Here is a 22,241-nt window from a genome sequence, read left to right on the forward strand (position 1 = left end):
TGGGCATTATCAGTGCTAAAAGCCAGTGTAACTGGTTTTTCCCTAAAAAAGGCATTGGAATAGGTTTCCCAGGGAGGTGGTGGAGTCACCATCCCTGGAGGTGTTCAAGAGATCTGTGGACATGGCACTTAGGGACGTGGTTTAATGGCTGTGGTGGTCTTAGGTTGATGGTTGCACTCAATGCTCCTAGAGGCCCTTTTCAACTGAAAAAAAATGGATTCTAAAAAAGAAAAAAGAGGAAGAAAAAAGCCCTCTAAAATCCTACATAAAATTCCTTTCCTTTGACACTTAGTTTGCCCTGGCTCATTTTGAAGGGTTCTCCAGGTCGAAATAGAATTACTTTAGGAAAACAAGCCAAACCCAAAGCCTTCCCTCAGACCCTCCTAGCTCCCTCTCATCTTCTACAACTATAGCTGTGAGATAAAACACCACCTCCTCTTCAGCTCACCTAATTATAGACCTATACAGCTGAGCTCTTCCTCTGAACAAGTTGTCTATTGTCCTTTTACAATTGATAGAGAGGAAGAGGCAAGATTAATCTTGCTCATTGAAGGAGCCTGCTTTGTGCTGAGATGAATGGTGGCCTAGAAGCACTATTTCCCTTCATCACCTATAAAATAAAATAAAATAGATGTCTCACTTAGGTGAGATGAATCCCATTTCAATATTTAAAAGCAAACATGAAGTTGGGCAGCACTTGCCTTTCAGGCTTCCCTGCGTGCTCCTGTACCTCCCTGTGTGAGTGCAGCACTGGTGGAGCTGGGTATGTCCTGCTCTGGCCACTGGTTTCTTGCTTGGTTGGTTGGTTGTTTTCTCTGTAATAGCTTGCAGACTGAGACCCTGAATGACTAACCCAGTCTCTTACTTGGAAGGCTTCAGAGCAAAACCATTGCTTTCCCCAAAATGGTGATATTAGGCTATTGCCAGTGCGCTGCTTGCATGGTGTGCTTGGATTTTGACAGGATTTGATAGTGTTTTAAGGACTCCTAGGGGCATTGTGACCAAATATTTGATATGATTTCCCATCTCAGTGTCACAGCTGCTGTAGGAACCCAACAGATGCGATGAAAAACCTGATCAGGGTGGTAAAGTAGCCATGTCCAAAAGGCAGGCAATGGATTTCACTGAGATCTGGGAAGAGGGCCACCTCCCTGCCTTGCACCTCACAATGCACATGGCTCCAGTAAACCAGGATGTATTTTGTTGTGAAGAAAAAAGCCCCAAAACTCAGCAGAAGAAAGGTCACAGACTCACAACAGTTATTACTGCAGGGGAGTTGGACTAGATGACCTTTAAAGGTCCCTTCCAGCCCAATGCATTCTATGATTACAGGAATCTGTGATTTCAACCCAATCCAACCTTCCAGCCCAATGCATTCTATGATTGCCCTTCCCTTCCCTGGAGGTGTTCAAGGCCAGGTTCGATGAGGCCTTGAGCAATTTGGTCTAGTGGAACATGTCCCTGTCAATGCCAGGGGGTTTGGAACTAGATGATCTTTAAAGTCAACCCAAACCATTCTACGAATCTCTAAATCCCAGGGAAGCAGGTGAGATAAGGATTTAGCCCAGCTCTTTCTGTGGAGAAAGCAATGGTGGTGCATCAATACACCATGTATCATACCCAGCAGGGATCCTACTGCAAAGTGCTGACTATCTCCTTATAAACTACTCAGAAAACTTGCAGGGTAGGAAGAGAAAAGCAACAGGAAATGAACAAGGGATGACCAACCTCACAGTCCAGCGAGAGATGATCCCATCCTTTGCTTGTGTCCTGACAGACCACAGTTTGCCATGTAGCCATGAAGTCAATCCATCCTACACACAGTTTCTGGTACTTCCTGGTGAACAGAGGAACTAGGCTATCCATGAATCCTGGGCTGGAGAAAGAGTAATGCCACGTAGCTCTGTATTATCTCCTGGAAGCTGACAAAAGGGGTCGATGCTAATAGCTGTCAGCGCGTGCAGAAAAACAGTTGCTGGGTTTGGGTTTTTTCATTCTTTTGTGGGGTTTGTTATTTTTTTTTTTTTCAATAGAAAAAGCATTGGTCATGAGGTCCTCTACTGACGATCACAAGTGACTCGGAGAAGCAAGGGGCTTGGTGGTGAAGGAAATGGTCCTTGTTTGGCTCCCCTGCCTTTGTGTGCTACCTGACCTTCTGCAGCTCCTGTCTCAGCCAGGAGGGCAGGGGCTGCCCCAGCCTGTGCAGCAGCTTGGACAGCTCCACATTGTGGTCTCTGTAGTAGCTTGACAGAAATGCTCGAGACTGAGAAGGGTCAGAAAAAAACAACAGTTAGATGATGGCAACAGACCTGCTGGCAGGTCTGGGGAGCTATGCACTGCTCCCAGGAGGGGAGGTTATTCTCTTGTCATTCAAAGCTCATTAAAAGTTTCTGCTTTTTTTACAAATATCTAGCCAGCAAAAATAATTAAAAAGAAGAAATCAATGTGTTGATTTTAGGAGTCAAACAGAGGGCCAGTATTAAACAAAGTTAACTTCAATCTCCAGCAAGCCCTTACCTCTTGGTCCATTGGTGGATATTTTCGACCTTTGCTTTTCCCCAGGCACTTTGTTTTCCCTCCTTCCAATAACTGGCACCAAAAGCCTTTCTGAGGGTCAAACCTAGAGAAAATTATATTTTTAGAAACATTTCCCTGCAGAAGAATCTCCCAGCTACTAAGACATCACTGTTAGCCAACAATTCCTGCTGCACACATCTCTCTAGATGACTGAAATACTGAAGACAGAGTGGCAAGTGGATCTGTTTGCTGACTTGGACAGGCAGGGAGTCAGTTTCTGGGTCTGTACAGAGAAGTGTGTGATTGTTGCATAACTATGAAATGCTGAGGAATATAACACTGAGATGTTTGATGTTGATTTTGAGGTGAAATAAGCAGCATTCAGGTCTATTGAAAGAACTGCTGGTTTGTTGATAATTTAACTGCACTTTAGAGGGTGTTGGTTCCATATCATTAGATCTAAATATAATTTCCATTCCAAAGATGACATTAGAGCATAAACACTGTCCTAGCAGTCTTCTCTGAAATATGCAATTTGATTTCTGAGATTCAAGGAGACAGACATTTTAGATTAAGGCTTTAAACTACATCCTCACTGAGGAATGAACGAGCAAGACCTCGCATTAAGTTTGGGATTTATTGCTGTGGGACTTGCAGCATACATTAAACATTGGGAAGGCTCAGGTTTGTGCTGCTCAGCAGATGTTTGGGAAGCATAACTGGCTGGTACAGGGTGTTAATTAATCACAGCCTACATTTTTGCCCTGGGTCTGTCCCTGTGACTCGGGTGTGCCTGTATTTGGCTGCTGTACGTAAGTGATTCTGCTCTGGTGAGACCTCCCCTGGAATACTGTGTCCAGCTCTGCAGCCCTTAACACAGGAAGGACAGAGACCTGATAGAGCAGGTCCAGAGGAGGTCGTGAAAATGATCAGGGGGCCAGAGCACCTCTGCTATGAGAACAGGCTGAGGGAGCTGGGGTTCTTCAGCCTGGAGAAGAGAAGGCTTCAGGGAGACTTAATAGCAGGCTTCCAGTACCTGAAGGGGGCTACAGAAAGGCTGCAGAGGTTGTTTCCAGAGGCCTGCAGTGAAAGGACAAGGGGCAGTGGTTTGAAATGAAAGAGAAGATTTAGTTTGGATCTTAGGAATAGGTTCTTTAGCATGAGGGTGGGGCAAACACTGGAAGAGGTTGCCCAGGGAGGCAGTTGAGGCCCCATCCCTAGAGATCTTCAAGGTGAGACTTGACAAGGCTCCAAGTGACCTGAACTAGTGGAGGATGTCCCTGCAGACTGCAGAGGGGTTGGACTAGATGACCTTGGAGGTCCCTTCCAACCCAAACCATTCTATGATTCTGTGACTTATTTTTGGAGAAGGATGAACCTTCTTCCTGCGTTTTTTCCTTGCCCAGCCTATTATTGCAGATTATTGTAACTAGAGCAGGTTGCTCAGGGCCCTAAACGACCTAACTTGGAATGCTTCCAGGGATGCAGCATTCACCACCTCTCGGAGCAACCTCGGCCAGGGTCTCACCACCTTCAATGTGAAAAATTTCTTCGTCATATCTGAATTGGGCAGCCTGTGTAAGAAGTGACAACCTAGTTGCCCATCTCAGCTGTGGCTCTTATTAACTTGGTGTGACCTGCACTTCCATCCAGATGCCTGAGCCCTGCCTCTGCCTCTTCTCTGCTGTCTTTCCATGGCTCTGATCAGTACTTTCCCTCTGCCTGGGTTGAATTTACTCTCCTGGAAGATATTCATTAGTCAGGGTGATGAACTTGTTGCTCCCTGGTGTTTGCAGGCCTGGGTCCTTAGGCTGCTTTGTGACAACTTTAAAAATGTGTGGTGCACAGTTATTAGGCAGTAATGACTAGGCACCATCCTATGCAATCTTTTTTACTTTGACAGCCCTGCCATAAAGCAACTCCATTCCTTAATGCATTTTTCTCTTCCATCCTAAATCCATACTGAAGTGTGCGTTTCCACAGCACATTTGCATTCTTGATGCCTCTAAAACAGTGATTGCATAATTTTATAGATCTGTTTACAATCCATTTTTCCTGTCCAAGCAAATATGAGAGGCCAAATTCTTTTCCCCTGCTGTGTGACTCCAATGGCTTTAATTTAGTTGCAGAAAGGAAGATCTATGTCTGTGGGTGTGTATTTTTCAAAAGCTAGCAGAAGGCACTGCAGATGTGCAGCAGCAGTTGTTCAAACATCGCTAGTTCAGCTGTGTATTCAAACCCCTCCTCCTGTCCATTTGCTCCAGAAAGCAATGACTGACAAAGTCACAGTCTGAAATCCAAAATTTTTCCTCTCTTAAAAAAGAAAGAATTTGCCAGAGCAATATATTTAAGACCCAAAGCACAACAAACACTCAACTCTCACTTTATAAGTGACTAGAATTCTCCCAGCAGAGGAAACAGCAAACAATAAGCAGAAGCAGAGGGCAGGTGAAAATACGTCGGTCTCATTTTCCCTCCATTTTTCCTGATACCAGCCTGCAGAGAAGGTGAGCTACAAGCTTTTCTACTCCCCACCCTACTTGCAGGCTCTCTGCCTGGACAGATATGGTGATGCCAGGGTTCTCATGCGTGTCCCAGGGCTCTCCAAGCCCAGCCCTGATAGGAGATGATGCTCCTCATATGCAGAAGCTCAGTGCAAAAGCCGCTTACAGTTTTCTGCTGGACTAGAAGAGAAGTTCAGCCCACTCCCACCCCAGCAGGGACTCTGCTTTCCTTCAGGGGACTGAGGAGTGTCAGAGAGTGCCACCCAGGCCATTAATCACCTTTCACAGGGAAAGCCTCACCCTCTGGGCAGCAAGTATGAGAAATGGGATCTGAGCTCGTCACAGCGGCTAGATTCAAAGCAAAGGCGGTGGGAGGGCGATCCAAGGGTTTCCCCTGTGTTCAGACTACCTTGATTTGGGCTCCTGCAGAGCACCTGCAGTTTTGGCACCCAGGCTATGAACAGGCTGCTCAGTCTGAGGGGTTTGTGCTTCACAGGCAAACACAAGCTTCTCCCCAGGCTCCAGGAGCCCGGCACTTCCAGGCTAGGGATTATTAACTTCTCATTTTGTCAAACTCAAGTGTACAGATTAAATTCTTCTGTGCCATGTGCCTGGCTGCTGCCAGGTAAAAGGCTGGCAGAAATTGCTAAATCATCTGTGAAACTGGGATTAGGGGATGATAGATTTGGTCCATGTTAAAAGCAAACAATCAAAGAAACCATGCAACCAGATGAATCTTCTGCTGGGTGCCTCTAACCCAGTCCCTGTCCTCAGACTGCTGTAGGAACGGAATAAAAATGTTTAAGGCAAACTTTTCACACCTGACACGTTTTACATGAATCTGGGCTTTTGTTTTGTGTCTAATCCAAAGACTCAGGAGTCATTTGTTCTGTGTGTTCTGCAGATGTGAAAATGTAGGCTCATGCAACTAAATTCTGCAATGTATTATGGAAGTTAAAGGGAAGCTGGATAAGTGTTCAGCATGACTTTAAGAAAAGCCCAGGCCTTACAAAGCCCAGGCCTTACAGAACTATCAGTGTTGGAATGTGGGGTTTGATTGTTTGTTTGTAATTAATGATGAAGTGATCTTGGTGGGAGGGGATGGACACCCTGATCCCATAGGGCAGGTGATAAAGGAACAGACTCACGTTAGAGCTTCAGAGTAGTTATAATGAGGAGACACTCCAAGAAACTTCTGCACTTCATCCATCACAGTAGCTGGGTCACTTCTTAGCTGCTGTCCATCAATAATAAGCAACTGTAGGGATAAATTAAATTTATTATTTATAAATAAGACTAAGATTTACTGGAACAGGCTGCCCAGGGAAGTGGTTGAATTGCCATCCCTGGATGTATTTAAAAGCCATCTAGGATATGGTGCTCAAGGGTATGGTGTAGTACTGGCCCTGGTAGAGTTAGAGAATGGTTGGACTTGATCTTGAAGGTCTTTTCCAACCACAGTGATTCTGTGGAAGAATGACACAGAATTATTTGCCTTCTGTGAGAACATGGATTGAAATTAGCACCTGACTTTGTAAAGTGCTAGTAACAATCACATGGGTGAACCTCTTGTCAGGTTTAATTTCACTTCACTCTGTTGAATTTGTAAAGGAGGGCACCTTCTAATTCTGTGGGTTGCACATTGCTCAAATGGAAAAGTTAAATTCCATAAGCCCAAGACAAGTCTTGGAGGATTCTGAGGAAGAGATAAGGAAGGACTGCAAAAATTATTCTGAGTTGTGCATGGAATAAGAAAAGTACCAAAAAGCTCAAATATATCTTAGAGTGAAATGCACAGAAACTTTAGGGCAACAAAGCTGGTGAAGGGTCTAGAGAACAAGTCTTGTGAGGAGTGGCTGAGGGAACTGGGGTTGTTTAGTGTGGTGAAGGCTGAGGGGAGACCTCATTGCTCTTTACAACTGCCTGAAAGGAGGTTGGAGCTTGGTGGAGCTCGGTCTCTTCTCCCAGGTATCAGGTGACAGAATGAGAGGAAATGGCCTGAAATTGTGCCAGGGGAGATTTAGGTTGGATATTAAGAAAGATCACTTTCCTGCAAGAGCAGTGAGGAATTGGAACAGGCTGCCCAGGGAGGTGTTGAAGTCACCATCCCTGGAGGTGTTCAAGAAAGGTGTGGCCATGGCACTTTAGGATGTGGTTTAATGGTCATGGTTGTCTTAGGCTGACAGTTAGACTCAACGATCTTAGAGGTCTTTTCCATGAAACAATTCTATGATTCTACAGAGTTACATCTTCAAAAGTAATACTGTGGCAATGTGTTTGAAACTTGCCAGCAGCCTATCCACCATACAGGCTGGCAAAATTGTTAGCAAGGGAGTGGGTTTGGTTTTGTTTTTAATTCAGGATTGATGTGCTGTAAAGGTACATCAACTTCCAGCAGCAGATGTATCAGAAGTCTAGTGGAGTACCAGGCAGTATTACTAATAACTATTCTGGGCAGACCTGTTTTATATTTATTGTGAGGGCTTATTATGAATTATTAAGTTTTTGAGTGCCCAGGCTGAGTGAATGCACATTACTGAGTGCCCATTAGTAAGCACCCTGAGTGCACTCTGTGTGCACCTTATTAAGAATGAGTGCATTTTGTTGTGTATCTTGTAAAATTAATCACCCTAACGAGGGAAGAGGAGTGGGTGCTGCTTTTACAAGAAATATGTCAATGTGCCCCTGAATGTTTAATAAGAGGCTGCACTTGCTCTGTGCTGTGGAAGAGAAATCTTCATGAAGTAGGGCAGCAGTTGGTTGAGGGCAGGAAGGAGCACGGGTGAGAGGGCATAGTATGTTCAGCACCCTTTGCTTGCTCCAAATTTGCAGCCCCTTCTCCTTTGGAAGAGTAAGTCAGGACATGGTGGCTGATGAGGTGTGCCCTCTTTGGTCCTAGAGCACTGCTGCCCAGGGATGGCCTCTGCTGTAAGCTCAGCTGCTTTTTACAGTGCTCCTTCCCCATTTAGGAAAGAGTAGAAAGGCCAGAGATGAAAGAAGGAAGTAAATAACTCACTGAGACTTCCTCCTGGAAATAGGATTGACCTGCTTCTCCTCTCTGTTGCGCAACAGAGACTGTATAAAAAAGAAAAGTGAGGACTGCAAAAAGACAGAGCTTCTGCTTCTTGTTGTTGGTTTGGTTTTTTTTTACAGGTCCCTGACTAAATAGACAACACTCAGTTCTACCTCCTCTCAGCAAAATTCTGTCCCACATAGAGCAGTCTCTGGAGACATTTGTTCATTTAGCTTGTGCATTAAACACCCTTTGACAACTTTCTCACACAGTAAGTAGGCACGAACTGAGCCATGGACAATGCCCATGGGCAAAGAGGGCCCATGCATGTATTTTGTAGTACTAAAATGCTGCTTTAGGTTTGTATCTGCCAGCCAGTTGTTTTTTAGTGGTGGGAATGTTCTTTAGGTCTCTGTGTGTTTCTCGTGGGAAAGAGATTACAAAGACAATTCAATAAAATGTCTACAGGGAGATGGGGTAAAAAAGAAGAATTTTCTACTCTAACACTAAGAAAGGCTAAATCTGTATCAGGATCAAACAAATGTGAAATTTTCTATGAAAAGGAGTGAGTGGGAAGTGGAACCAAATTTCTTTATAGAAAAAGCCCTGGCATTTTCTAAATGAACTTGTCAAACCTTCCCACAGTATCTCATGCTGCAGCTGCTTATTTCCTGGGACCTAGGAGCCTTTATGACCTTGCCTGATCTTGGAAGGAAACCCCAAAATTCTTCATCAAGCCCATGTGGCACAGTTCATAGCATCTTCCTGTGGTAGCTTTTCCATCAGAAGACAGGAGAAGTCCACACATTTCTGACAAATACCCTGATCTTGTCAAATCCACATTTCCTAACAGCTGAAATTCCCACTGGGAATCACAGAACCACAGAATGTTAGGGCTTGGAGGGGACCTCCAGAGACCATTGAGTCCAACCATCCTTCCAGAGCAGGACCACCTAGGGCAGGTCACATAGGAATGCATCCAGGCAGCTGAAGACTCCACAACCTCTCTAGGCAGCCTGCTCCAGGGCTCCATCACTCTCACAGTGTAGAATGTATTCTTGTGTTGAAGTGGAGCCTTTTGTGTTCTGGCTTGTACCCAATTGTTCCTTGTGCTGTCACTGGGCACTACTGGAAAGAGCCTGGCACGTTCATCTTGACACCCACCCCTCAGATATTTATAGACATATATATATATATACATATATATATATACACATATATATATATATGTAGCCTCTGTTGGACTCTATCCAGCAGATTCCTGTCTCTCTTGAACTGGGAAGCCCCAAACCAGACACAGCATTGCAGATGTGGTCTCAGCAGGGCAGAGAGGGAGGAGAACCTCCCTAGACCTGCTGGACAGACTTTTCTTGTGCGCCCCAGGGTGTCGTTGGCCCTCTTGGCCACAAGGGCACATTGCTGTCCCATGGAGAACCTGCTGTCTGCTACTCTCTAATGATGAGACCAGACTCATGTGGGGACAGCCTAAGAGCTGCTGAGCTTGGTGAAAGAGCAGGTTGGAAATTACCTGTGAAGCAGGATAGTGTGCCAGCCATCGCTCGATGTGGACAGCGTACCAGCCGGGTGTCAGGCATCTCTTCTGCAGAGCCCTTATCTCAGAGGGTGCCCAATGCTTGGACGTAATGACTTCATAAAAATTGAACTTCAGGGCAGTGGGGTCCTCATGGGATCGCTGGTGCTACCAGGAGGTAATGAGACACGGGTCAGAAGGATGCTGAAAACGGAGCTGTGAGTGTCTCAAGAGCTGTTGAGAGGTCTGTGCTGGCATTGCCTCCCCATTGGTGCCAGTCCTGCTGGGTAGGGGTAGGGAGGTGGATGGGGAAGCAGGATGGGGCCACCACTCAGTCAAGGGACAGGCAGGAGGAGCCAAATTCTACCAAACTAGAACACAGTGGTTTTTTACTGCTTTACATCTTGCATCAGCAGTTGTAAAGGTGCAATTCAAACATCCAAAAGGGTGGAAATGGCAGCCTCAGGACATGTTTTATTCCTTGCAGCTCATAATGACAGGGAGAGAAACAGTGTGGTTTATGCTTATTGAAACAGTATTAATTTGGGTCTGTTTTAACACTACTTTTAGCATTTCCTTTATCTGTATGACTGTGTGCTCCAGTGTCTCTTTAAAAATAGTTTTTAAACAGAGCAGATTTTGTTCTGGAAAAGTGTGGGCTCACTAGAAGGCAAGAAAGAGCATCCCAGAGTTTCCCTGGAAAAAATAGTAGGATTTCTTTTGTTTCCAAGGGGAGCTAAAAAACCCACAACTCTCCAGACAGCTCTTTTTAACTGCTTGGAAACTTTAGAAGCCCCTGAATACATTTGTACATCACTGCTCAGCTTGCTCAGGAAGGAAGGGCTGAGGCACCAGCTTCTCAGCATTAATAGCTCTGATTTTCTGGCTAGGCCATGCTCATTTTCCCTCCCTGGGTGAAGAACACTGCTTTTCCTCTCCACAGTGTCAGCTGTAATTGAGATTAAACTGTTTGTTTACAGCTCGTGGCAGCCCTGTGCCGAGAAGTTTCATCATTTATGACACTGGTGTCACAGGTGCCAACTGCAAACGCTGGCACTCAGCATCCTTCCACATCTACACAGCACAAATGTTCTGCAATCAATCCCATTCTTGCTGAAGGACAGCAGTTCCCACTGATGCTGGCCATCATCACCCCCTGCCATGGCTTTCAGTGGCCGTTTCTCAAAGGCAAGGTCCATACCTGGTACCAGGAATATGCCCGATCAGATGGGTCAATGAGGATGGTGATGATCTTGGCCTTGGGTATGAGAGAAGCAGCTCTCTTAGGAGCTTCCTCAGAGTGGAAATAGTTGGCACTTTTCTCAAAGAGGAGGTCAGTGGTGATGTTGGAAGGAGTGGGGAAGAAATCCATGTACCTGAGGGGTGAAGGAACTTGTTAGAATTAGCAGTATGACCCAAGGGTTGTATCTCTGTGTTTCCCATTTCATGGAGGGTGAGAAGGTGAATTTTCAGACATAATTGTTAAGAAACAAAATTGAATTTCTGAGCTCGCTCCAGAACTGGAACAGAGAGAACACATCTTGGCTCTTATGTGGTGCTGGTAATAGGTAAAGCCTCCATGAAGTCAGGTAATTAGATTTTTCCCTTTGCTGGATGGGATTTTTGCTAATAAGTTCAATGTCAAAGGGATATCTTTCACCAGTTTGGAGTGAGTTCAGTTTCAGAAAAAAAAAAAAAAAAACGGGAAAAGCTTCAAAATGTCAACCATTTAATTTTAACATTGTTGAAGTATTTAATTTTGGACCTGACATATCTTTTCTTTTAGACATTTGCAGACTGCAAGATTTGAATTTTGGCTTTGAATGGCCTTTTCCATTTAAAATCATAAACCAGAAGGTTCAGCTGAAAGGGGGAAGAATACAAATGAAGAAAAAGATGAAATTGGTTTGAAGGCATTTTGGGATTCCTTTAGTTTTGCTGAGCACTCCAGGAACTTCCAGTTTGGGTGGGACTGTTATTGATGCCCTTTCTATGGGAACAAAGTATGTGGGGCCTCACCCTGCACATGGGACCCTGCTGATGTTTGGACTTGCAGGTTAGTTGCGGTGAAGAGTTGCTGAAAAGAGATCAGCATTGTCCTCTACATGGTCGTGTAAGGGGCTGCAGAGGCAAGATCCCCTCTGTCACTGCTGCTGCTTCTCTGAGTTTATTCCACCATGCACTCTATGAAAGCTATAGGTGATCTTTTCCTTATGCAGCATTGGGAAACAACCTCCAAACATTTCTTTTCCCTTTTTTTTCCCTGAACTGAGAAGCTGTCTGATAGTTGCAGGGACAGCCTGCTTTCATGGGCCAGCCTCATTGGGTCCTCCCACTCTCCACACACTGTGCGGGCAAGGAAAAGCACTGGAGATGAATCTGTTTTGTTGTGGTGTGATGTTTGTGTTGTATTTTGAGTTTTCACAGAAGGATGAGAACTGCTGTGCCCTGTGGAAATGAAAGCCTGACAAAGAAATGCTTTTCTGAAGCAAAAATAGTAAAAGCAGTATTTAAAATGGTGAGAGGAATAGCAGCTGGAGTCCTTTACAGTGTGTGTGTGTGGGGGGGTTTTCTCAGGAAGAGATAAATCAAACCTTACTTCATGAGAAGCCACTTTTGAAGGAAAAGAGGATAATTCAGTGTAGAATTACTCAGTTATGAAAGACAACAATGCTATTCAGCAAGAAGGGAGCTGGCTATTGCATTCCTTTGTGAAAGACTAAGAAAATGCTTACTGTAATATCTAAACAAAATTCAGGGCTTGATGAAATGTCTCCTCATTCCAAATTGGTTTCTTTTTCTGTCTGATAATGCCAAGCACAACAAATTCAGCCAGTAGTGATGCTGGTGTTATACATGCTTCTGGAACTGTTCCATTACTTTGTGGTTATTATTCTTACCAGTCAATTCCCTTGTGGTAGTTGTTTCCATTGAAGAACTGAACTTCTTCAAAAGTTTTTGGACTAGGGAGGTTACTGATAATGGAAGGATGCATCAGGAGAAATAAATAAAGTGCTGTTGTTCCTATGACAATGGAAAGAGATGCCATTAGGAGAGAGAAAAAGTCCCCTTTGAGTTTATTCAATTTAAAGCAACATGCTTTAAATCAATGCACACTGAGAGAGACAGGAAAAAGAGATCACAGAATCACAGATTGTTATGGGCTGGAAGGGACCACCAAAGATCATTCAGCCCAACCCTCCTGCCAGAGCAGGATCACATAGAGTGCCCCAGTTCTACAGCAAGTAGCTGGTTTCAGTTTACAGGACACAGATACACAGGTACAAAACTGAGGGGCTGGCTTTGGTTACAAAGTCATTACCTCTTACCTGTTTTCTGGGGTCCTATCACAAGAAATTTGGGTAGGTGGTCACAAGTTTTGTCTCTGGACCAGATGTCCCTGTGTCGTTTATCATCACATGGATTCTGAGGAAGAAAAGGTGGTTGTAAGCATCACTCTGTGGGGATCCTGGAGGTTTGCATGCACACAGGTCTTTGCAGGATGTAAATGTTACACACAACACCAGAGCCCTACGCTAAGTAATGAAATCCCACATTTCCTCCTAATAACTTACTCTGGACAGATATTGAGCACTCCAGTACAGATTTGTGGAAGCATTCAGGTGCAGAGGGACCTAACTCCTGAGTATCCTTCAGGACCAGTCTCTCCAGTGGTCCCAGTGAAGTCAGTAATGCTACAGAGTCATGCAAATCCTGGTTTCAAAAGCTGTACTCTATGAGACTACTGCATTTCCTCCTCTCTGTTAATCAGGCTCATTTCATAAAGTCAGAGTCCCCAGGCACCTATGTGGTCCCTTTGCCTAAAATTCAATGTGTCTATAATGGTTTTGCATGACTGAGGATTAAGTTCAGTCATTAGACAAAAAAAAAAAAAAAAAAAAAAAAAGGAAAAGGAACAGAAGAAAAAAAAGATTAAAACATTGATTTAATCAAGTTTTCATTTGAGGTTAAAATGGAAACCTCTGTTAAAATAGCTTCAAGGCATTAGTTTCTTAGGTGACAAAAATGGTTTCAGATGCAGGGGACTTAGTGCCAATTTGAATTTACATAAGAACCCAAAAGGAAGGACAAAACAGGAATGGGGGATATTACTCATCTCCTTATCTTTCTGCTACCTATGAATGCAAAATAAAGACCCATGTGAACAAAAGGCTTGACAGAAGAGGTTAGGGCTGACTGCTCTTTAAAGCACTTAATGTATAGATTATGCTTTGGCATAGTAGTGGCTGCTAATAGCAGATACACTTTGCTAGCGAATAAAATTAACAAAATATAATGGAGGAAATCATTAACTGATGTGAATCATTGCAGGTCCACTCAACTCAGTAGAGATTTTATAGATTTCTACTTCTTTTGCATTCAGGCCAGAAATAATAGGGAAATTTTCAGCTCCTTTTTGCCAGCATAAGCCCAAAATAACTTCACAGATCTTTGTGGTGCCACTCTGGATTTCTGCCTGCATAGCTGAAAGCCCAGTGTGGCACTTCACACTCTGAATAAGAGCAGAGCCAGATATGTGTAACAATTATTAGGAAATTACAGTGTTGAGATTACAAGCAGCACTATTGTGTGTTTGAAACAGAGATAGAAAAATGGTCTGTGCGGGAATCCTTTTCCACCCTTAAAAGAGCTGCCCATTCTGACCCCTCCTGCCCTCCTTTTTCCTCACTGTTCCATTGCAGGAGGGTTCAGATGGTGAGAAATCCTCCTTGTCCTGTAGTGATCCCACATCAGTGATGCCTCATTAAGGGGTGCAGTGAATCTGCATCGTTTGCTTTGTGGCAGCCCTGGCTGCCAGCTGGTTCTGAGCATCACCATTAGTTTACACAACAAAGTGCTTCAGCAAAACTGCAGACAGGAAGGAGGGGAAGGGAAGCTTTCTCCCATTGAACTGGCAGTTAGGTGTTTTTCCCATGCTGGATTTTGTGTGAGTGGAAGCTGGTCCATTCCTAGTCAAAAGCAGTGGCCCCTCAGAAATAATTAAATAACCTCAGGAGGTGTGCAGGTGTTTGTTTTTACATTTTGATCTCAACAAGCAACTTGTGAGGAAGAGGGTGTGACATTACCTGCCAAAGAGGGTCTGTCTGCTCCGGGAAGAGCTCAAAGTACTTCTGAGCCAGTTGAACTGGGGGCAGGGTCTGCAGGTTGAGGTTTGTTGAGCTCTTAACAAAGCTGGCTAGGTTAGCAAAGGTGTATAACCCCAGGCGGTCGTTCCCGTAATTAGACAAATGGGTCATGAAGATGCTGATCTGGGAGGCAAGAGAAGACTTTCAGTCATGGGACATCTGGAGGTGGCAGGATCTGGCTGGAAGGGTAGGTCTGGGGGCTCCCAGGAGGTTTGCCAAACCCTCTTCCCCCCACCCAAACCCAAAAGAAGACAATGAAAGCATTGAATTTGTGAAGAACATGGAGAGCAATCCGTTCACTTTTAGGCTAGACTGAGTTCAGAAGATGGGCATGGGTTCTATGTCCTCATATTTTTGTGCCTGATTTTGGTTAGGAAACCGCCCTTGGGAAGAAAGAAGACTGAAAATTGGCTGAAACAAGAGGCAGCTGTGTTGCGTTACCCAGCAAGGACACAGATCTATAGGCAGGGGTAGGGCCATAACTGATGTGGTCTGAAGCACCTGACCCTGAGGAGATTAATCAGCAGCAGTGAGGACACCTGATTCACAGGTCAGCCTCTTGTTTTGCACGGAGCTGTTTCCAGGTGAGTCTCGTCGTGAGTGATTAGAAAGGGGATCTGTCAGCACAGGGTGGGGCTGAGGGCTCACAAGAGGGGCTGCTGAAGGGAAGGTGGTGTGTGGACCTTCTCTCCTGAGAGTTGCAGGACACTTGGTCTTTTGGTACCCCATCTTTTGTGCTAAGGTCAGTGAGCTCTTTTTTTCTTTGGTGTTTTGAGGGGAGCTGGATGTAGTTTGAGTGATTCCTTGCACAACTCAGGCAGAGGAGGCAATGTTTAGAATCATAGAATACCGAGCTGGAAGGGACCTTAGGGATCACCTGGCCCAGCCTTTCAAAGATTGAGGCTGCAATCCTTTGAAGCCTGACATGCATGTTAGATAAGGTGGAGATGGGAAGGTGTAAGCTGTTCTTGCTGGGGGTATGGCTGGGAAACCAGGTGGGCTCTCCTGGCAGCCCAGTCCCTGAGTTAGAGCCCTGGAAACATGTATCTCAACTGGGTGGCAACCAGGCTCCTCAGCAGCTAAGCTGCTGGAAAGTGCTGAGTCTGAAGACTTGACTTTCACACCTAAATGACTGCAAAATGCCCAGTGGTGTCTCAGGGGGTTGTTATCACTGATCCATGTGCCTTGGTCTTGCTGACTCAGAAGAGCTTTCCAAAACAAACCACGGCTCTCACCTGAAGATGAAAATCGTTGCTTTGTGGTCCCAGGCTTGAGCTTTAGTAGAAGGAAATAATGTGTTTGTGGCACACCAGGCTGTCCTGGCTTCCAAAACAACCACTGGCTAAAAAGCCACAAGCTTTCCACTTCCACCATCTTGCTCTGCCAACAGGGTGCTCCTTTAAGCATCAGCCCACAATGTTTAAAAACACCTCCATTAGCTTGGTAAATCATTGATAAGGCTTTTAGTACCTCTGTACGGTGAGGATGGATGGAGCTCAGAAGAAAATGTCCCTCATGGCCCATCTGCAGTGTGTTTGTGCTGTGCCTACTTCATTCCACAAAAGGTAATTTATTCTTTACTTTCATTCTGCTCTGAACTTCAGCTGAACAGAGATTGGCAACTGTACAAGATCTTTTTTTTTTTTTTTTTTAATTATTGGCTTGACTTTGTGGGTTCCAATGCCTTTGTGTTCTATAACTGATAGTGTTTGCCATAACTGGAGAGAATTCTAGAATTGTCCTGAACCTTGTGCATGTCTGTCTGTAGTACCCCAGGAATTTATAAGTAAGGTAATGAATCTTTGCATTGCCAGTTTACTGATCTCCTCACTGAAGAAAAATCCCAACCAACAACCCAACACAAATGTATCCTTCCTAGTTAAGAGTTCAGCTCATCAACACCTGATGAGTGCTTCCTGCAAACTATGTTAAAGTGATGAGAGGAAAAACACTGATGGGAGATGCTGCTAGAGAATATCATCTTGTCTCTGAAGTGGTTTTTTGATAAGTGCTAAAGGGTCTGTCAATGCCTTTTAATACTGTTGCAGCAGCTGATTATTACTGCAGCAAATAAAGTGTGCAAGTAAGTTTCCTTGCTCTGTTTTACCCCTCTCCCTTTTTTTTTTTTATACATTTGAATGGGAACAATATTTTAATGTAAAAATGGACTTATAGGAGATACATATTAGCTTATTTTAAGAGTTTCATAAGGCTGCAGTCCAAAGCAAAGGATCCAACTGACCACTCTTTATGGAGTCAAAAGATCTTGGGTATCTCTCTTGAGTTCTTTTTACTCCACTGATCTTTTTAAGTTAAGAAACTTCCAAGTGTGATGCATTGTAGATGGGATAAAATCATATCTAATTCTTTTCTATCTTCCCATCAGCTAGGACAAAAGGAGATGGATTTTAATTGTTCATGTTTACAGCATGGATAGACACAGAAGTTTGTTTCCATGCTGCTGCACCAATCCATAGGAAGTGCAATAGTCTAGAAATGTGTTGAGTTGGCAAAATATTGCTGCGTGCCTCGAGGCTGGCACTGGGGTAGGCAATGCTGAGCTTCATAACCAGCCTAGGGGAAAAAAAAAAAAATCCAAGGACTATGCCCTCCCATGGTGCTCTCAACAAAATTGGTAAATAGAAGCCAAGAGTTGTTTTTGTGCTTTCTAAGACCAAAAGTAAGCTGGAGCACACGGGCTGATACTTGCCAGCAAGAAGCTCTTCATCAAGGTGGGGCTATCATTTCTGGGAGGGAGGCAGGATGCTGCTCTTTGCAACCCTGTGCTACAAAGCCAATAAACTGTTTGGAATTCTTGAGGCTGGGAAAAGGGCTCTGGCTGCATCCTATTACTCTTAAGGCTCAACTGGCTTAAGCAATGTGCTGCACCGGTGTGCAGAGAGGCACTGAGTAAAGCTGCTTGCTGTTGCTGTACAGTCTCTACTCCACATGCCATGGGAGTGAGGCTGGGTGTGGGTTACTTTGGTGCTGTTTTTGTTCTCTCATCCAGTTATCATTTGCTGCCTCTCTCTCATACCACCTAATATGGCTTTCCCAGCATCGCTTTCTCTTTTCTGCAGCCAGGGTCCTTTTGTTACAGAAGCACTGTTTGAGGTTATTTTTGTAGCCCTTCCTTTTATTGTAAGAACCATATACAGGTCTTAACTATGGCTTTCAAAGCCTTGACTCCCTCCACTCCCAAAAAAGAGATTTACATTTTGCCAGTGACAAAACTGAGGCAGAGAACAGCACTTCCAGGAGCATTGTATTTACATAGAATGCATTGGGTTGGGAGGGACCCTCAAAGGTCATTTTGTCCAATGCCCCTGCACTGAGCAGGGACATCTCTAACTAGATCAAGTTGCTCAGGGCCCAATAAGAATTTACATTAAATGAAGATCTGTAGCCCACACATGGTGGCAATTCTGATTTTGCTGTTGTAATGGGCTTTTTGTAATGGAAAGCCTACAGATAGATGTGTATGAATCCTGCTCCTCTAAGAGGAACCTGTGGTTCACTGTCTACAACTTTTTTTTTTCCCCATGCTTCTGCACCTCTTAAATAAAATTTGCAAGAAGGAAAGAATTAATGTCTGCAAAATCAACAAAAATATAAGAAGACAAAGACATTGGGAAGTAGATGGCACAGAGATCCTATTCTTGTAGAAATGTGGTGTTTGCTGCTCTGCTCCTCTCTGCTCCTCTCTTTGCATGAATGTTACCCAGGAAAATGAGTTTTGCTGTTCTATCTTTTTCCATTGTGTTCAGCAAATGCTGTAGGGTTGCTCCAAGAGCCAACTCTCATAATTGGATCTAGATGGCAGCGTGTTGTATTTCTGGATGTGTAAATGGGATGTCATGGCTGAGAAATGCAAAACTGTCAAGTGTCCATTTCCTAACACCAAGTAGCTCCATGCTAGGCTGACCGCAGAAATGCCTCTTTCAGTTTCAAGTGTTTAATATATTTCACATCCTGACAGCCTCCCATTATGGATTACAGACTTTTCTGGTACCTTATGAGCCAGAGCCCCATTCACTGGTAATGAATCCCAGAACACTGGGGCCCTTAATGCAGCTGTTTGTGCAGCAGCACGAAAAGGAAGCTGGGAGTGAGATTTTTAGTGTTGACAAAGCACTAATTTTAATAATGACAAATTGTTTCTCTCAAATTCAGCACTATTCATATTCATGACCCTTCTGCCACTGAAGCAAAATCATTTATGTGCCTGGAAATCACTTTTTTCCATTTTCTTCTATTTCCACTCTGCACATCCTTTTGTATTTTAGCATTTTTGACAGGATAATAAAATATTTTCCAAACACTGTATCTCTAAAAGAAAGCAACAAAGGCAAATGTTGCTTTCCAAACACTTTGTCCTTGATTGTAGAGGAAGGAAAAAATGTGGGGTGGTGTTTTATTTCCCATGGCCATATTCATTAGTGTCAGTGCTGGGAGGGGACACTGCTGTTGGGCAGTGGTAGTATGTGGCCTTGGGACAGCTCTATGCATGGTGCAGTGTATCTGTCTTGTTCTAACAGTCCCTATTCAAAGAGCAAAATTGTTTCTCTTTTACCTAGGAATGATTTCTGCTTTTCCATTATTTAGTTGGTATGATTAAATTCTTTATTATTGACAGAAAAATCTTGTGTGCTGCTCCTCTCCCTACTGAGAGTCAAGTTGCTACGTTTCTGTTTTAATTTTTGTACTCTGATATCTACCTGTGTCTCACTTCTCAAATAAGGCTAAATCATGATGGCATTCCAAAACAGCAACTCTTCCCTTTGTTAATGCATCTTTGACATGTGGGGTCCTAGATGGTGAAAGCTTGTTAGAGGTTTGATAGATTCATAGAATGATTTGAGCAGGAAGAGACCTTGAAGCTCATCTACTTCCAACCCCCTTGCCTTGGGCAGGGACACGTTCAACTAGCCCAGGTTCCTCAAGGCCTCATCCAACCTGGTCTTGAATGCCTCCAGGAAGGCATCATCCACAACCTCCCTGGGCAACCTGTTCCAGTGTCTCACCACCCTCACTGTGAAGAATTTCTTCCTAGTCTCTGGTCTAATATTCTTCACCTCAAGCTTCAAGCCATTCCCTCTCATCCTATCACTACAAGCTCTTGTAAAAAGTCCCTTCCTGCTTTTCAGTACTGGAAGGCCACTGTAAGACCTTTTCTTCTCCTGGCTGAACAGCCTCAACTTTTCATTAGTTATATTTTCAAATTTTTTAAAGCTTACAATTTAAAAAATGGCTTTTTAATTTTTATTATTTTTTTTTGTTTGTTATTAGGGCCTGCTTTCAGAGCCTGTGGAAAAATTACTAGTTGATGACTTTATGCAATCAGTGCAGAGCTGCATTAGGGTGGAAAAACCTAAATGGATTTTTTTATGTCTGTTCATTTGTCACAATTGCATAAGTGATCAGCAGCACATCTAATTGTGGCCAGAGTTTAATGAATTCTGCACAAATGTGGTGCTATCAGTTACATCTGTGGGCCCCATGACCTCTTTGCAGAACTCTAGAGCAATTCAATCCTCCTCTTATAAGCAAATATTTGCCTTTTGAAGTGAAATTCATGATACAGGAATTTTTGTTGCCATCTGTGTTTTCTCATTGAAAAGACTTTCTGAGACTAAACTTCCTCTAAGAATAAAAATAATCTTTCAGCTCAAACTCGAGAATAACCCCAGCTTCAACTTGCACGAACAAACTGGATGAAAATGGATTTGGGTGCTACTGTCTTAAGTCAGATTTGTACACCAAACTTTTCAGACAGAATAATAAAAGTACCATCAAAGAGGTGGTTCTGGGAAGTCTCAGATGGGTTTGGTCTTCAGCTTTCAAAGATGATCAAAGGAGTTTGTCTAAGGAGATAGTTATCAATAACCCATTTCCCTGACAGTATTTATGTTGTGTGCTTCCCCTTAACTTCTATCAGACAACTACCAAATACTGGATGAGGCTGTCAACCTCTTTGGTCACAATCCTCTGCAGATAAAAATCAGCTCAGCCCCAATTATTGTGTGCCAGTGAATAAAGTGAGCATTCCTTGGCTTCAGTTAGGACACCAAATTGCATCCCCCCTCTGGCTGTATCTACAGAAAATTGTGAAGCTTTCTCTATTCCTGCACTGAAATAATGACAGCTCTCCCTTAATGTCACAAACATTGTCCTGACAGCACCACCATCACAGCAGGAGGGCTGGTCTGAGCTTGTGGCTTGATGATCACCATGGGCCAACATCAGTCTAAGGGCCTCTGCAGTGCCTTTGAGTGGTGCACTGTAGGCAGCACCGTCTTCCAAGCCTCATATTTATCACAGCATGGAGAAAGGCAAAAATAAGTCTAAATAATGCTCTGTCTCTCCTATACAGGGGGAAAGTAAACATTTTAGCTTTTGGGCTTGCAGGAGTGAAATAATGACAGCAGTGATCATTTGGGTCCATCGCTCCCTTACTACAAGAACAACACTGAGGTGTTAAAATGTGTCCCAAGCTGATGAAATGTCTAGAGCACAAGTTCTGTGAGATGCAGCTGAGGGAACTGGGATTGTTCAGTCTGGAGAAGAGGAGGCTGAGGGGAGACCTCATTGCTCTCTACAGCTCCCTGAAAGGAGGCTGCAGTGAGGTGGGAGTCAGTCTCTTCTCCCTAGTAGCAAGTGTAACACAGGAGAAAATGTCCTCGGTTTGCAGCAAGGGAGGTTTAGTTTGGATGTTAGGAAAAGATTCTTCACTGAAAGGGTTGTCAAGCCTTGGAACAAACTGTTGAGGGAAGTGGTAGGGTTGCCATCCCTGGGGGAATTTAAAAACCATGTGGTTGAGGAGCTAAGGGACATGGTTTAGTGGTGGTTTTGGTAGTGATAGGTTAATGCTTAGGCTTGATGATCTTAGAAGTCTTTTTTCCAACCTAAATGATTCTGTGGAAATATGTCACTGGGTGTCAGTGCTAATTGGTGCTGCCCAGCAGCTATGGAAAGGGTGGGTGAGAGCCATGGATCAAGCCTGTTCTTCCTGCAGGAGAGTGGGCTGGGGATAGTGCTTTGGGACATGGTTTAAGGGGCATGGTGGTGTTAGGTTGACAGATGGACTTGATCTTAGAGGTCTTTTCCAACTTTAAGGATTCTATGATTCTCTCTGCTTACCCTTGCAATTAAAACATAAACCTCTGAGCTGGCTGAACTTCTGGAGGAACGTGCTCATGTATCTGCTAATGGCAAATAATGGTGAAAATCCTTCTTTGTTTGGATGAGCATCCATAAATGACTGTTTCTTTGCTATTTCTCTTTATAGATGTGCTTAAATAAAAATCTCATTTTGTGTTTTGAATGATGGAATGAATTATGTCTACTATTAGTAACGTGGCACTTCATCTCCAGGAGGAGGAAAGTAAAGTCTCTCCAAGCCATACTGATATTCCCTATGGAAAGGGCTGCCCAGGACCCTGTGCAGTACACAGCTGTACAACAACTATCAATTACCCTCTTTAAACTGAGTCCTTTTAATAAACACTGAGTAAGACTTCCTTACTTTC

General features: G+C 43.9%; 1 protein-coding gene across 1 annotated transcript in view; it reads right to left on the minus strand.

The window, feature by feature from the left end:
• Positions 1-2,143: 2,143 nt before the first annotated feature.
• LOC128975399 (bifunctional heparan sulfate N-deacetylase/N-sulfotransferase 4) overlaps positions 2,144-22,241 on the minus strand; it is a 79,655-nt gene continuing 59,557 nt past the window's right edge. Inside the window, exons 6-13 of the mRNA XM_054392263.1 lie at positions 14,653-14,835; positions 12,895-12,991; positions 12,466-12,589; positions 10,767-10,941; positions 9,563-9,733; positions 6,170-6,279; positions 2,518-2,620; positions 2,144-2,263 (exon numbers count right to left, since the gene is read on the minus strand). Of these exons, the coding sequence (XP_054248238.1) occupies positions 2,144-2,263; positions 2,518-2,620; positions 6,170-6,279; positions 9,563-9,733; positions 10,767-10,941; positions 12,466-12,589; positions 12,895-12,991; positions 14,653-14,835 (1,083 nt within the window). The remainder of the gene's footprint in view (positions 2,264-2,517; positions 2,621-6,169; positions 6,280-9,562; positions 9,734-10,766; positions 10,942-12,465; positions 12,590-12,894; positions 12,992-14,652; positions 14,836-22,241) is intronic.

The sequence above is a fragment of the Indicator indicator genome, chromosome 25, assembly GCF_027791375.1.
Source record: "Indicator indicator isolate 239-I01 chromosome 25, UM_Iind_1.1, whole genome shotgun sequence".
Taxonomy (NCBI): domain Eukaryota; kingdom Metazoa; phylum Chordata; class Aves; order Piciformes; family Indicatoridae; genus Indicator; species Indicator indicator.